This window comes from Drosophila takahashii, chromosome 2R, assembly GCF_030179915.1.
Source record: "Drosophila takahashii strain IR98-3 E-12201 chromosome 2R, DtakHiC1v2, whole genome shotgun sequence".
In the NCBI taxonomy this organism is placed as follows: domain Eukaryota; kingdom Metazoa; phylum Arthropoda; class Insecta; order Diptera; family Drosophilidae; genus Drosophila; species Drosophila takahashii.
The window spans coordinates 32,900,181-32,916,004 of NC_091679.1; the positions used below are offsets into that span (position 1 = coordinate 32,900,181).

At 37.4% G+C, this 15,824-nt stretch overlaps 4 protein-coding genes across 5 annotated transcripts; all 4 read right to left on the reverse strand.

The window, feature by feature from the left end:
* Positions 1-3,554: 3,554 nt before the first annotated feature.
* Positions 3,555-4,826, reverse strand: LOC108060669 (luciferin sulfotransferase-like). Of its 2 annotated transcripts, none has more exons than XM_070214090.1 (4): positions 4,456-4,826; positions 3,889-4,382; positions 3,755-3,818; positions 3,555-3,698 (listed from the first exon to the last, which is right to left on the reverse strand). In XM_070214090.1, the coding sequence occupies exons 1-4, from the start codon at positions 4,779-4,781 to the stop codon at positions 3,563-3,565; spliced, it is 1,020 nt and encodes a 339-aa protein (XP_070070191.1). In that variant the 5' UTR covers positions 4,782-4,826; the 3' UTR covers positions 3,555-3,562. The 2 variants fall into 2 exon arrangements, with proteins under 2 accessions (XP_070070191.1, XP_044251860.2); XM_044395925.2 differs by having other exon boundaries at positions 3,889-4,349; positions 4,456-4,822.
* Positions 4,827-5,518: 692 nt separating this feature from the next.
* On the reverse strand, positions 5,519-7,253 carry LOC108060666 (UDP-glucosyltransferase 2-like). Its single transcript, XM_017146454.3, has one exon. It carries the CDS (start codon positions 7,239-7,241, stop codon positions 5,598-5,600), a length of 1,644 nt encoding a protein of 547 aa, XP_017001943.3. The 5' UTR covers positions 7,242-7,253; the 3' UTR covers positions 5,519-5,597.
* Positions 7,254-8,184: 931 nt separating this feature from the next.
* On the reverse strand, positions 8,185-9,841 carry LOC108060665 (UDP-glucosyltransferase 2-like). The gene has a single exon (XM_017146453.3). The coding sequence runs from the start codon at positions 9,839-9,841 to the stop codon at positions 8,276-8,278; it is 1,566 nt and encodes a 521-aa protein (XP_017001942.2). The 3' UTR covers positions 8,185-8,275.
* A 2,051-nt stretch (positions 9,842-11,892) lies between these two features.
* LOC108060670 (amine sulfotransferase-like) lies at positions 11,893-12,805 on the reverse strand. The gene is made up of 3 exons (XM_044395976.2): positions 12,338-12,805; positions 12,209-12,272; positions 11,893-12,151 (listed from the first exon to the last, which is right to left on the reverse strand). The coding sequence occupies exons 1-3, from the start codon at positions 12,696-12,698 to the stop codon at positions 12,016-12,018; spliced, it is 561 nt and encodes a 186-aa protein (XP_044251911.1). The 5' UTR covers positions 12,699-12,805; the 3' UTR covers positions 11,893-12,015.
* Positions 12,806-15,824: the final 3,019 nt, after the last annotated feature.

Genomic DNA, 15,824 nt, shown 5'->3' on the forward strand with positions numbered 1-15,824 from the left:
CATAGCTGAACAAGCCTGGGAAAACTGCTATATTACAAAATTTTAGATCAGGATTGGTAGATAGGAACCTAATAGATAAGAATTCCCATTTTCAAATATTTTGATCAACTGGTTAATAAGTAACCTGCCGCAACTAAAGAACATATAACCTGATTTATGTTCCCTTCCGTGGTTCTTAAGAAAACTTTTTTGATGCCAAAAATGTTAGATTTCTTTAGATTTGTACCATTTTTATAGAGTGACTGAAATCGCTATAAAATTTTCAAAAAATTGCTTGTTGCATCTTGTAAAAACTTTTATAAAAATAGCAGGGACCGTAAATAATCATTACACTAGTTTACAGCCGAAATGCTCCCCAGCAATTGATGGCAAATTCTGTTAGTTTTAGACCCCTAGATCACGAAAATAGCACTAATTTTTTTTTCGATGGCACAGTTTTTTTTTAAAGATTTTTTAAAGTTTGAAATGTTAAATTTCGGACTTTTTTCGAATTTCTTCTTATATCTCGGCAGATATCCACTTGGTTGAGCCAGTTTTAGTTTTATTTTGAAGTCAATAGATCAGAGCTTAACTTTGCCATACAGATTAATATGATTGGATGAGTAATGGCAGCGCAGAGGCTTGACAAAGATGAAAAATGTGTTTTTTGGTCGTCTGTAAGTCGGCTGTATATATCGTAAAAACTCGAAATAAATCCGTTGAAAAATCATAATGGGTACAAACTTAAAGTTTACATCCTACCGAATAGAACAAGCTGGATATGGCCCAAATCCATGGAAAACTGGATTTATGGTGGATTTTTAAAGTTCGGATTTTTCCACTTTTTTCGGTTGACAGAGTCCAAATTTAAGATTTATCATAGGCGGCGACATGTAAACAAAAATAATTGGTGTTGGCAGCCGGGTCACTAAATAGCTAAATCAGATATTTAAAAGCTAGAAAATTATTAAAGTGAATTTAATTTTTGAAATTAAGGTTACTTTTTTCATAAGAATGAACTATCCAAATGGATAGTACTTAATTAAAAATACTCACAGTCATAACGCAAGCAATTTTATATTTTTAAAGGAATTTTCAGAAATTAAATTTATTTTATAATTTTCTAGCTTTTAAATTTAGCTATTTTTTGATCCGGCTGCCGTCACCACTCATTTTTGTATACATGACGCCGCCTATGATAAATCTTAAATTTGGACTCTGTCAACCGAAAAAAGTGGAAAAATCCGAACTTTAAAAATCCACCATAAATCCAGTTTTCCATGGATTTGGGCCATATCCAGCTTGTTCTATTCGGTAGGATGTACACTTTAAGTTTGTACCCATTATGATTTTTCAACGGATTTATTTCGAGTTTTTACGATATATACAGCCGACTTACAGACGACCAAAAAACACATTTTTCATCTTTGTCAAGCTTCTGCGCTGCCATTACTCATCCAATCATATTGATCTGTATGGCAAAGTTAAGCTCTGATCTATTGACTTTAAAATAAAACTAAAACTGGCTCAACCAAGTGGATATCTGCCGAAATATAAGAAGAAATTCGAAAAAAGTCCGAAATTTAACATTTCGAACTTTAAAAAATCTTTAAAAAAAAACTGTGCCATCGAAAAAAAAATAATTCCTATTTTTGTGATCTAGGGGTCCAACACTAACAGAATTTGCCATCAATTGCTGGGGAGCACACCAAGAATATTATTTTGTAAACTAGTGTTATTTGAGATTTTTAATTTAAAAAGACTACTGTGATATTTTATTTTAAACGTCAAAAATAATGTTCTTTTTACTCTTGTCCACAAAGTATATGCATTTCAACAAATCTGGAAAGCAAATTAACTGTTATTTGTTCATGTCTATAAAGTGCATAAAAACCAGTTAAATTGTTGATTAAAACTTGTAAAAACCTTAGTAGGCCTTTTAAAATAAAAATCTCAAATAATGATTACACTAGTTTACAGCCGAAATGCTCCCCAGCAATTGATGGCAAATTCTGTTAGATTTAGACCCCTAGATCACGAAAATAGCACTAAATTTTTTTTCGATGGCACAGTTTTTTTTAAAAGGTTTTTTAAAGTTTGAAATGTTAAATTTCGGACTTTTTTCGAATTTTTTCTTATATCTCGGCAGATATCCACTCGGTTGGGCCAGTTTTAGTTTTATTTTAAAGTCAATAGATCAGAGCTTAACTTTGCCATACAGATCAATACGATTGGATGAGTAATGGCAGCGCAGAAGCTCGACAAAGAGGAAAAATGTGTTTTTTGGTCATCTGTAAGTCGGCTGTATATATCGTAAAAACTCGAAATAAATCCGTTGAAAAATCATAATGGGTACAAACTTAAAGTTTACATCCTACCGAATAAAACAAGCCGGATATGGCCCAAATCCATGGAAAACTGGATTTATGGTGGATTTTTAAAGTTCGGATTTTTCCACTTTTTTCGGTTGACAAAGTCCAAATTTAAGATTTATCATAGGCGGCGACATGTAAACAAAAATAATTGGTGTTGGCAGCCGGGTCACTAAATAGCTAAATCAGATATTTAAAAGCTAGAAAATTATTAAAGTGAATTTAATTTTTTAATTAGGGTTACTTTTTTCAAAAGAATGAACTATCCAAATGGATAGTACTTAGTTAAAAATACTCACAGTCATAACGCAAGCAATTTTATATTTTTAAAGGAATTTTCAGAAATTAAATTTATTTTATAATTTTCTAGATTTTAAATTTAGCTATTTTTTGACCCGGCTGCCGTCACCACTCATTTTTGTTTACATGTCGCCGCCTATGATAAATCTTAAATTTGGACTCTGTCAACCGAAAAAAGTGGAAAAATCCGAACTTTAAAAATCCACCATAAATCCAGTTTTCCATGGATTTGGGCCATATCCGGCTTGTTTTATTCAGTAGGATGTAAACTTTAAGTTTGTACCCATTATGATTTTTCAACGGATTTATTTCGAGTTTTTACGATATATACAGCCGACTTACAGACGACCAAAAAACACATTTTTCATCTTTGTCGAGCTTCTGCGCTGCCATTACTCATCCAATCGTATTGATCTGTATGGCAAAGTTAAGCTCTGATCTATTGACTTTAAAATAAAACTAAAACTGGCCCAACCGAGTGGATATCTGCCGAGATATAAGAAAAAATTCGAAAAAAGTCCGAAATTTAACATTTCAAACTTTAAAAAATCTTTAAAAAAAACTGTGCCATCGAAAAAAAAATAAGTGCTATTTTTGTGATCTAGGGGTCTAGCACTAACAGAATTTGCCATCAATTGCTGGGGAGCACACCAAGAATATTATTTTGTAAACTAGTGTTATTTACGGTCCCTGAAAAATAGTATTACTAATTATCTATTTGCTAATAAAAAAGAATATGGAGTAAATACACAACCTTTTAAAAATATTTTAAAAAATGTATGACCTAATAATGACGCATGAAGTTATTAATTTGTACGTTCCTCATGTAGAAACGAGCCATTTATAATAATAATATTCAACAAAATCCAATTAACTAAGTTTCTGCACATTTCTTTTATTAAATTTTTATTTTACACAATACCAAAAATATCGGATTCAATGATGCCATATTTGTCAAAAAAGAGGCGGGATTTTGTATTAATTTTGTTTATGCTGTCAGCACTCAACTCGTCTTTGTATGATCCAATAATACCACGTCGTAGAAATCTAATGTTAAAAATATAAATTACTTTCAAATTGCTGAAACTCAAACACAAACTTACTCAAAATTATCGGTAGTTTCATGAAATGTTTTCAAAAAATGTTTGTGGTTTCCAAATTGACTTTCTAAAGCATAACGACATTGGAGAATTAAATATAGGTACTTTGCATTCAAAATTATTAGCAGTTTACTTACTTTTCATGTTCTCAAAACTTAAGTGGCTTAAGAGTTTTTCCATTTCATTATCGGTCAAATCCTTGAAATTTAAGAAACGAGATAGTCTCCTAACCACACCTTTAAGGTCTCGCTTCATTTCCTCGTAGGTAACAAAGAAAATATTCTTCTCATTGCGCAGCCTATAAAAGTCGACTAAGTGCCCCCAGTAAGAGCTAAATGGAGTCTTATCAGCAACAAAGTCATCTACAAATTCGTCAATAGAGCATTTCCAGTACTTTATATCACTAAAGAAGTGATATGTTGACACCACAACATCCTTTGGATTTCGAGCCACGTAAATAGTTTTCCTCCCATGCGTGAAAATTTCTCGGGGCAGCATATGCGCTGGTAAATGGGACTTGATCAACCTGGGATTGTCTTGAATTTGTTCACAAGCATCTATTGAATCAGCTTTCCACATGGAGTCCACTCCTGAATGCCTACATTTTAAGCAAGTTATATTAAGGTAATAGCTTTCACAAATATATTGGTGAAATCTTTTCAAAAATGTTGAGATCAGGAAGTATGAAACAAAAATCCACTCACTCAAGATAGGGGCTGCGCACCATACCATAGCTTTGCTGAGCTTTCTGGTAGTCAAGATTATTTAACAGAAGCCAGGACAACTCCAACATCCAAGTTGAACCTGTCTTTGCAGAAGACACCAAGAAAACATCAGTATCCCTGCTCTTAAAGCTCGCGATCCGATTCGCAAAGTCCATCGTGTAATTCAAAGGTAAAGTGCACCAGCGATTGCTCCAATCCTCCTTTAAGGGAATCCACTCAGGGCCAAGCCCATTGGGCCCTTTGCACCGGACCTGAATTGGTATTTCGCTTATGTGGGAACACTTAATGGTTTTAAAATCGTACATTATGACACAACCTCACGAGGCTCTTTTTGTAACTGCTTGATATGTAGTCTTTGTTGCCTCTTTTATAGATACCTTGTGGTAATAATGATTATAATTTGCAAGTTAATTTTGATTATTGAAAAAACTTATCGTAATCCTATTTCCGTGTGAAACAGACACAAACAAAATTCTAATGATAAAGCTTACAATAATACTGTTCAGTAGTGTTTTTGGGCCAGTCATATTAGAATTAAATTATGTTGATATAGACGTATACAAAGACATCTGCTTACTCTGTTTTCGCGTGATATTTACATAATCGTTGATGTCGCGATCGTCACGATATTTTGCGTCGTAAAAATCCATCGTGGGAGCAAGGAAAATGTAAAAACCTATTAAATTCGAATTTAGTTGTACGACTTTTGGAAAAACTCTGCCGACCGCTGAACTTAAGTAGGGTTTAACATAAAAGTGTAGAAATGTTAAACCTAGTATCTACTTTTCGTTAAACATGCAGACAAGAAAGCTGCCTAAAGAGTCTTAGGGCCGGTTGAAACCTTAAAATCGTATGGGAAATCAGAGTTTTAACCCTATTTTAAATTAAATAGACGGCCGATAAAAACGGCCCTAGACTCTTGCATTTCTTCTGTCAACTTCGACACAAAAATTAATTATTTTAAAATAATTAAACTCTCTTATGGATAGACTAGATATCGCCCATTTTCCCCTATTGCAATATTGCCTCTGGTCAGTTTTTTAATCAATATATATATCAAAAAATTTTACAAAATTTATTTCATCAGAAAATAGGAAACTTGGCTTAATGATCAATTATGTTTACTGTTCCTTTTTTGACATTAAGATTTTGGCTTTGCCAAACACCTTGCTTAGCACGAGTTTTCCAATCAGTCGGGTAAGAAGAACTAACAAGACCATGGCCGAAAGAAATAGAGCGTAGATATCCAGATTGTGTAACTCAATAATGCTCATATGCACCGCAGGACTTTGCATATGTGGAGCACCATGATGTCTCAAGACGTAGTCCGTCCAGTAAATAACTGACTGTTTTGGAGTAAGGGGTCGATCCCTGTACAGGGCGGAGAGTTTTTCAGCTGCTTGCCTGTACTTAGCGTTTTCCAAGACTTCTTTAATGGCTTCTCTGAAACTGCGTTCTGTAAGAGTAAAGAAATCAATGGCGACGCCACTTCCTGATTTCACCATCACATCAGCATTTACAGGTTGATCATAAAACATGGGCATGGCCACCATTGGAACTCCGTGGTACTGAGATTCGGTCATGCTGTTCTTTCCGGCATGTGTGATAAACAGTTTGGTGTTTGAATGAGCCAGGATATCATCCTGGGGCAGCCAGTCCTTGTACAGAATATTTGAGGCATTGCCTGGTGTGTTTTTCAAATCCTCCCATTTCCAGACAATATTTTCTCTTAGGCCTGATAAGACTTTAAACATTGTTTTGACGATTTCTGGCTTCACCATATGGCTTTTAACGTTCGAGCCCAATGAGAGAAATATTGCTCCCTGCGTAGACTTATCCAAAAACTGGCCAATATCCTCGGGCAACGGATCGGGATTCTCCTTGACGTGAATGCCACCGACTTCAATGATAGCGGGAACCAGAGGTCGAATACTGCCGTCGGTGATTAAATGAGAACCTACAAATGCCACTGAGATATTCTTTCTCATTTCACTAAGAGTCGGTATATCTTTTTCCGTAAAGATTTTATTATAAATTCGTGTAAACTTGTAATCAAATAGCAACGTCAAGTACTGGAGAATTATTTGTTTGACCATGTTCTCAGCTCGTTTAATAAAGTTCATCGGTACCGCTGCATAAGTAGATTCATTGGGCACATATGAGATCTCCGAGGGATTACCGACAAACTCATCAACCCTGATGTTGGACGGTGTCGTCCAGTCAATGATAACAGGAACCTTCAGCTTGGCTGCTACTCCCAGTTGGAAGTCGTTGAAGAAAGAGCCCAATATCATCAAATCAAATTTAGTCTCGTAAATGCGCAGGAACCTCGAGTCAGAGAGAAGATCAGCCTGGGAATTAACCATTACACTCTGATCATTTAGAAGGAGAGACATGATGCTTATGACGTCATGCTTGCTTTTTGCCATACTGGACATTTGGTTATCTAAAGTGAGTTCTTGTTCCTTTGTCAAAGGCACCACTATCAGATGGATATCCTTGTACACAACCTTGGGTTCAAGTATCGACACCACAGTCACATTGTGTCCTGCTTCGGCGAGAGCATTTGCCGTCGACATGTAAATAATCAGATGCGACGGACTGAGGTCACTGTATAACCCCAGGATATTTGCACCATCGGTGGAAGCTACGGCGGCGAGAATCCATAAAATCAGTGGGCAAGCCGCGAGCATCTTATAAAGTTTTTGGTTAACTTCTCCACGCAATATTGAATTGAAACTGATGATAGTCGGCGTATTTAGCATACAATATATTGACGACTGCCACCGTCTACCAAGGTCACCCGCAGCTTCGCCGGAAATCAAGATTCTACACGACTTGCTTGTCTGTTACATTGATACCTAAAGTAAAGTTGAGGGTATAAAAAGTAGATCAATTTTTGAAACGATAAGTAATGAAAATAAAAGTCCTTTAGTATTGCCACTTCACTTCAGATATATATCTTGACCCCTTCGGTTTGATGTGTCATGATAACGTACAGCTCCTGATGCTTTGTGTATGTTGCCTCGGTTATCCAATTCCACTTCCCTGTATATTAAGGGGGGACATAAAGGGTTGAAAGTGTCCTGTCTCCTGGGAGTTTGCCGTGGATCCATAAAGATGTTGTACCATTCTCGCACTCAAAATATAAGTACACAGCTTGATCATACTGCAAGAATAGAATTGTCGAAGGCGAAATGCTGATTTGAACTGATTCTAATTTTCAAGAACCCCAAAAAATGGTTCCAACTCTTGAGGTTTAGCCTGATAAGGTACTCCCACACATACAAATAACTTACACTCGACTAGAGCGTGATTAATTGTAGAGTTAAAGGGTATATTCATTCGCGTATCTTTAGTGGTGTTTTGGGCGATAAGTCCCCCCATTCGATTGGGAATTTTAACCAAAGCGAACCCAACGCGGTATGGCATTCCGTAGAAAAAAGATATATATATATTCTTGATCAGGATCGATCTAACCATGTATGTTTGTCTGTACGACTTTGTGTACAAATGTCGAGATCTCATGAACAAAATGAGCTAAAGGGTTGGGACTAGCCATGCAGATTCTGGTGATAATAAAAATCGATGAATTTTTAAATTCCTCAACAGAGTAATAGAGATAATAGCTGTATTTCTTGTTCTGTGTTCATGGTCAAGAGCACCCACAATGAGGTATGACATGAATTACATGAAATAAAAGAAATATAAAAATGAGCACACTTATTTATTAGATATGCGATTTGCGTTATTTGTACATTTACTCTTCTTAAATCTATTTTTACTACTACAAGCATCCTTAACTTAGTTTACTGATTTTTTTTGCCCTTGATAATTTTGCTTTGCCCAGCTGCCTTCCCCACACAACTAGTTGGAGGACAAACAAGACCAGGATAGCTAATATAAGAGCGTAGATATCCAGGTTGTGTATTTCAATAAAGCTCATGTGCACTGCTGGACTTTGAAGGTTCGAAGCACCACGATGCCTCAAGACGTACTCCGTCCAGAAAACCACCGTCTGTTTAGCGGTTAGGGGCCGATCCCTGAACAAGGTGGAGAATTTTTTAACTGCTTGGCTATACTTTTCATTTTCCAAGACTTCTGTAATGGCTTTCCTGAAACTTTCTTCCGTTATAGAAAGCAAATCGAGGGACAGGCCATATCCCGATTGTTCCATAAGAGCAGCGTTTCGGGGTTGATCCCCGAAAATGGGTAGAGCCACCATTGGAACTCCGTGATACTGGGATTCAGTAATGCCACCTTTTCCGGCATGTGTAATAAAAAGTTTTATTTTTGGGTGGGCTAAGATATCGTCTTGGGGCAGCCAGCTCTTATAGAGAATGTTTGATGAATTTCCGGGTGTGTCCTGCAGGTCCTCCCACTTCCAGATAACGTTATATTTCAGTCCCGATAAGACTTTAAAGAGAGTCTGGACAATTTCCGTGCTCACCGAAGAGATCTTGATGTTGGAACCAAATGAGAGGAAGATAGCTCCTTGGGAAGAGTTACTCAGAAACTGATCAATATCCTTTGGCAGAGGATCCGCCTCGTCCTTCACCTGTATACCTCCAATTTCAACAATGCCAGGCACCAGGGGTCGAATGGGACCCTCACTATTTAAATGGGAGCCGACAAATGCAAGTGAGATATTCCTTCTCATTTCATTCAGGGTTGGCATGTCTTTTTCCGTAAAGATTTCATTATAAATTCGGGTCAATTTGTAATCGAATTGTAAGGCCAAGTACTTGAGAAGCAGGTGATTGATCATATTCTCAACCCGTTTTAGGAAGGTCATGGGAAGCTCGGCAGAAGTGGCTGTATTAGGCACATAAGAGATCTCCGATGGATTAGATAATAACTGATCAACCATGTTGTTGGACGGAATCATCCAGTCAATAATAACAGGAACCTTCAGCTTGGCTGCAATTCCCAATTGGAAGTCGTTGAGGAAGTAACCCAGTATCATCAAATCGAATTTGGTCTCGTAAATGCGCATGAACCTCGGGTCAGAGACTAGATCAGCCTGGGAATCGATTAAGACATCCATGCCGTTCAGGAATCGATTCAAAGTGCTAATAATGGAGTTCTTCTGCCCGGCCATTTCGGTCATTTGGCTATTCACAATGAGCTCCTGTTCCTGCTTCATCGGAACCACAATAAGGTGGATGTTCTTGTGCATTACCTTGGGCTTCAGCATTGACACCACTGTAACATTATGTCCTGCCTCGGCCAAGGCTTTGGCCGTCGACATATGGATTATCAGATGCGAGGGACTGTGACTGCTAAAGAGCCCCAGTATATTGGCTCCGTTAGTGGAGGCCACTATTGCGAGTAGTAATAAAACAACGAAGTTAACCGAGAACATAATATGATTTTTTTCATGAACTCCTCCGGTAAATATCAAATTAAAACTGGTGGGAATCGGGATTGGTGCAAACTATTTATTGGTTAACTTGGCCATTGCAAAAATAAGAAAATAATCGTCTCTCTTGATCTTGAACGATAACCTTATCTTTATTCACGTGTTCATTAGAACATAAAGTATCATAAATTGGCAATTCGCCCACTCATGCGAAATTATTCCCTCTGCAGAGGGTATAATGATTTCAGTCAGAAGTTTGCAACGCAGAGAAGGAGACATTTTTGACCCTAAAAGTATATTTATTCTTCACTACTCATTAAAAGAGTCGCTAGCCATGACCGTCTCTCAGTTTAAAAGCATTCGGGATGAATTTATTGCAAAAGTCGTATTTTGATTGCAGGTAGTATATAACTTGAAACCAACCAAATCATAAACAATCTGAAGGCGATTTCGGCTAAAACATTGAAAGTTACAACATTTTATAAAATTTTGGTCGGTACCCATTGACTTTTTAAAAACTGTTTTAAATTAATTTAGAAAATTAATATTTTCGAAAATGTCCGCAGATTATTTTTAAATTGGTTTACATTGCCACAGATGGTCAATTTATTCAAAAAGTATAACTCATTTTTAAAGCCCTGGATTCGCCCCTGGCTAAGAAGTTATATTTATTCAGAATATTTATAAGAAAGGGTATCTGGTCGAGGCAGTCTACTGAATTCTTATTTCTTGTTTATATTGTTGATAAGTTGCAAGACTCTTTTTTTTTTTACCGATAGCATGGCCATGAAAGTAAAGATGTCTGGAAATAAAAAGAAAATATTGTTGCTAAGTTGCAGGTCTAATTGGTTACCGATAGCATGGCCGTAAAAGTGCAGATGTCTTAAACTGAAAAAAAAATTTTAATTTAAACACAGAGATTAGGAAACGAGCGCATGGCAGAAATTTATAACCATATCCTGGCCTTGATGTATTATCTTGGGGTTATTCTCAAGTGCAAAAGAGGTGGCTGCAGAGTCTGCTGCATTTTGGAACAGCAGGCTATTTTTTAATTTTAGCTTATTATGGAATATTGAATTTAAACACAACAATACTTTTATTGATCAGTTTTAAAACTTGTATCTTTACTTATAGGGGATAATTTAGGATCCCCTATTTGTCATTTTCGGGACATCATTTTAAATACAATGGAAACTCTTTTTAACTATTTATTAGTTCCTCGTACCCACTGAAAGGTTGAGTCCCAGCATGATCAATATCCACACAATGTTTTCTTATAAGCCCGATGTTAGAGCCAAACGAGGGAAGGATTGCTCCCTGGGAAGACTTAACTAAAAACAATGCAATATCCTCGGGAAACGAATCGGGCATCTCCTTCACCTGAATGCCTTCGATTTCAATAATTGCAGGAACCAGAGGTTGAAACCATAAAGGACCGTCAAATTTCTGTTTCCAGAGAGTATGCCATGGATCTATAAAGATGTTGTACGATTATCGCTCACAAAATATAAGTGCACAACTTGACCATACTGCAAGAATAGAATTGGCGAAGGCGAAAGTCTGATTTCAAATGATTATAATTTGCAAGCATCCTAAAAATTGCGTTCCACCTATGAGGCCATGGCCCGATAAGGTACTCCAACACATACAAATGACATACACTCGACTAGAGCGTGATTGTACCCGTTAGTGGTAGAGTGAAAGGGTATATTCATGCGCGGATCCTTGGCTCTTAGAAAGGAAAAAAATATTTGCTTTGGTGTTGCTTGCAAATTTTTTCTTCTACTTTTGGGAATACAATTTTTTAAATATTTTAAATATATTATATAATATTATGACTATATCATATAGCTGCCCTAGAACAATAGGAAAATTAATAGGACATTCATTGTACAAAAATTATCGTAAACTCTTCTACTTTCGGATATACATATGTACCTTCTTTTTAATATTTCTGAATATCGGCTCCAGAGGAAGGATCGAAAATGTAATGTCAAAATAAAACAAAAACAGCAAACATTTTTTTGTAAATAAATCTCAATTTAAACTTTAATTACAATTTTTAATTTAATAGGAAAGTTTCAGCAAGGGGTTATAAACTTCGGCTGACCCAAGTTAACTTCTTTTCTTTTTCATGTTTCTTCTCATTACGGAGAATTTTTATTCAATCTCTACGCTTACACACTACCAAAAATATCGGATTCACTGATGCCATATTTATCAAAGAAAGTGCTGGACTTTTTATCAATCTTTTCCATGTTGTCAGCACTTAACTCATCTTTGTATGAACCAATAATACCACGACGTAGAAACCTAAAGGTAAAGAAATATGAGTTACTTCTAAATTGCCAAGTGGTAAAAAAAACTTACTCAAAATTATCCGAAGTTTTACGAAAAGAATTCAAAAAATTTTTGTGGTTTCCAAATTGACTTTCTAAAGCATAACGTCATTAATGAATTGAATATACTTTAAACTCAAAATTATTACCAGATACTTACTTTTCATGTTCTCAAAACTTAAGTGGTTTAAGAGTTTTTCCATTTCAAGATCGGTTAAATCCTTGAAATCCAAGAAGCGCGATAGCCTCCTAACCACATCTTTAAGGTCTCGCTTCATTTCCTCGTATGTAACAAAGAAAATGTTTTTCTCATTGCGCAGCCTATAAAAGTCCATCAAGTGCTCCCAGTACGAGGAAAATGGAGTCTTATCGGCAACAAAGTCATCTACAAATTCATCCATAGTGCATTTAGATTCTCTTAAATCAGTAAAGAAGTGATATGTTGACACCATAACATCCTTTGGATTCCGAGCCACATAAATAGTTTTTCGCCCATGAGTCCAAAGTTCACGGGGCAGCATATGCGCTGGTAAATGGGTCTTGATCAGCCGGGGATTTTCTTGAATTTGTTCACAAGCATCTATTGAATCAGCTTTCCACTCAGGGTCAACGCCTGAATGCCAACATTTTTAGCAAGCGTTATTAAGGATAATGAATTGCTCCAAATATTAATATTTTGAGTGATTTTTTAAGTACTCACTCAAGATAGGAACTACGCAGGCCACCATAGGTTTGCTGAGCTTTCTGGTAGTCAAGATTATTTAACAAAAGCCAAGACAACTCCAGCATCCATGTTGAACCTGTCTTTGCAGAAGACACCAAAAAAACATCAGTTTCCCGGGTTTTAAAGTTCCCGATCCGATTCGCAAAGTCCATCGTATATTGCATAGATAATGTGCACCAGCGATTGCTCCAATCCTCCTTTAAGGGAATCCACTCAGGTCCAAGCCCATTGGGTCCTTTACACCGGACCTGGATCGGTGCTCTGCTCACATGGGAGTACTTAATGGTCTTAAATTCGTACATTATGGAAGAGCCTCGCGAGTCTTTTGTCGCATATGCTGCGTTTGGAGTCTTTGTGCCACTTTTATAGGGCCTTGTGCAGAGTATCCAACCATGTCAAAAATACCTCTGCGTTTGTTCAGGATGGTTTAAAGTCTTTATTGACAAAGTTTTAATCAATATATTTAAGAACACAAATTATAAAATGAACTTGTTGGCTTGTGAGCGTGCGGCATACGTCTCTCTCCTTTGACGTTGCCAACCGAACTGCCTTATTTTTGACAACTCGGCCTTTCCTGACGAGAGTTAGTCTTCTGTTGAGTAATCGTAGTCGTCATCATTGGTATCCAGATCTGGGATTAAAGCACACCACGGCTTCATGTGATCAATGGATACTACGTTGCTGTATCGTCTTTGAGAAACAGAATAATCTGGTAGGTCCTCAATTATGTATCGGTCGTTACCAAGAATCTTAGTAACGATATAAGGTCCTTTGAAAGCTGGATCCAATTTATGTGTCTCTCCTGTAGCAGCTGGAACAAAGTCAGTCATAACCAGATCGTCCACACTGAATTTCTTTGGAGAAATATGTTTGGCATCGTATCGGATCTTCCATTTTTGCTGCTCCGTTTTTATATTTTGTTCTGCTTGCTGGCGATTCAATTCAACATTAAGTTCTGGTTCGTATTCCTGAGTTAATGCTTGAATTAGGCGATTTTTGGACACATCTCGTGGATTGAAGTTGAATACCAGATCATTTGGGGTAAACTTTGTAGTGGAATTTGTGTTTGTATTCATGCTCCACTGAATTTTTCCTAAGTTTTGATCCCAATCCTTATCGATGGCAGTGCTCGTTTTTAATGCACTGAGTAAAGTTTTATTCATTCTTTCAGCCTGGCCATTAGCGCGGGGCGTGCGAACTGCTGTTTTGATGTGCTGAATTCCATTTTCATTTATAAAATTGTCGAACTCCTTTGATGTGAACGATGTACCTCTATCCGAAATTAGGCGTACAGGTTGCCCAAAAACGGAAAAAATTTGTTTTAAAGCTTTGATTACAGGTGTCGTTTTTGTATTACGTGTTGGTATTAGAAAGGTGTATTTCGTAAAAGCACACACAACCACCAGTATGTGACAATTTCCGGTTTTACTTTTGATGAATGGCCCAATGTGATCAATGTTAATTGATCGGAACGGAATAGGGACTACTTCTTGCAAGTGTAGTTCACCATCAGATTTTCCACCTTTTACCTTATTCACACAGCATTCTGGGCATGACGCAATGTAGGACTTGATGTATCCGCGCATCCTTGGGAACCAGAAATACTTCCTTAGCCTTTCCAGAGTTTTTTCCGTTCCAAAATGTCCTGCGTCATCATGGTTGGACTTGGTCACACGCCATCTGATTGCTTGGGGTACTACCAACTTGTTGCCATCATCAGTTTTCCGGTACAATCTGTTTTTATTGATAACGTAGTCGGTTTTTATTTGGCTCCATTGGTTACTGGCGTCCTTGATACGAAAAACCTCGAAGATGTCTTTTATTTTTGGATCCTGCATCTGCATCGTGTAAATCCAATCTTCGTCAATGGGAACTATCTTCAACACGTTGTCTGCCACGGTTATTGAACTGTCCTCTGGTGGAAGTACTGGATGCCTACTCATTCCATCTACGTGAGGCATTTGCTCTCCAGGCCGATGTTTGCATTTAAAGTCGAATTCTTGTAGTCTCAGCCACCAGCGTGCGATTGGAGGTTGTAATGCCGTCGACTCCTTGAGGGTTGCCACAGCATTGCAATCGGTCACCACTACGAACTCGGATCCGACGAGATAAATGCGGAATCTTTCCAATGACTCAGTGATAGCTAGTACTTCCAGTGCATAACTTGAGTAGCGACTCTCAGCTTCCGAGCAAAGCCTGCTGAAATAGAATACCGGCCTAAGTCCTTCGTCTTCTTCTTGTAGTAGAACTCCTGCGATTCCTTTGCTGCTTGCATCCGTGTGTACTTCGTGACGCCTTGCTGGATCGTAAAGGGTCAATACAGGTTGCGATACAATAGCCTCCTTCAAGTTTCGGAATGCTGTTTCTTGTTCAGCTTCCCACAGGAAATCTTGGTTTTTCTTCAGAAGCTTACTTAAAGGTGCTGCCATCATGCTGTATTCCTTGACGAACTTGCGAAAGAATCCAGTGATTCCAAGGAATCTGCGTACATCAGCATCGTTTTGGGGCGTTCCATAATCGCTGATGCATATGGTTTTCTCGATTCCTGGCTGAATACCGTTTGCAGTTATTAGGTGACCCAAAAATTTGACCTTAGTCTGCAAGAAGGAACATTTGGATGGACGTAAAGTTAGTCCAACCGATCGAATTGCTTGCAGAAACTCGTTTAAAACGACAAGTCCTTCTTCAACCGTTTTTGATGGAATGATGACTTCATCTACATAACTTATTATGTTGCGTTGGTGTTCTAGCTGACGTAACAAATCCATGATGACCTCCTGAAATACCATTGGTGCGTTTACCAAGCCAAATGGCATTACATTAAACTCGTAAAGTCCATCCGGAGTCATAAATGCCGTGAATCTCTTGCTTTCCTGGCCCATAGGAATCTGGTAGTATCCTGAAGTCATGTCCAGAGTTGTAA

Coding starts and splice junctions, on each gene's coding strand:
- LOC108060670 (XM_044395976.2), bottom strand. CDS start 12,698: ATGCTGCCCCGTGAACTTTGGACTCATGGGCGAAAAACTATTTATGTG. Junction 12,273..12,337: donor AAGTTTTGAGAACATGAAAA/GTAAGTATCTGG, acceptor GTTATGCTTTAG/AAAGTCAATTTGGAAACCAC. Junction 12,152..12,208: donor AAAACTTCGGATAATTTTGA/GTAAGTTTTTTT, acceptor CTTTACCTTTAG/GTTTCTACGTCGTGGTATTA.
- LOC108060665 (XM_017146453.3), bottom strand. CDS start 9,841: ATGTTCTCGGTTAACTTCGTTGTTTTATTACTACTCGCAATAGTGGCC.
- LOC108060669 (XM_070214090.1), bottom strand. CDS start 4,781: ATGTACGATTTTAAAACCATTAAGTGTTCCCACATAAGCGAAATACCA. Junction 3,819..3,888: donor AAGTTTTGAGAACATGAAAA/GTAAGTAAACTG, acceptor GTTATGCTTTAG/AAAGTCAATTTGGAAACCAC. Junction 3,699..3,754: donor GAAACTACCGATAATTTTGA/GTAAGTTTGTGT, acceptor TTTTAACATTAG/ATTTCTACGACGTGGTATTA.
- LOC108060666 (XM_017146454.3), bottom strand. CDS start 7,241: ATGCTAAATACGCCGACTATCATCAGTTTCAATTCAATATTGCGTGGA.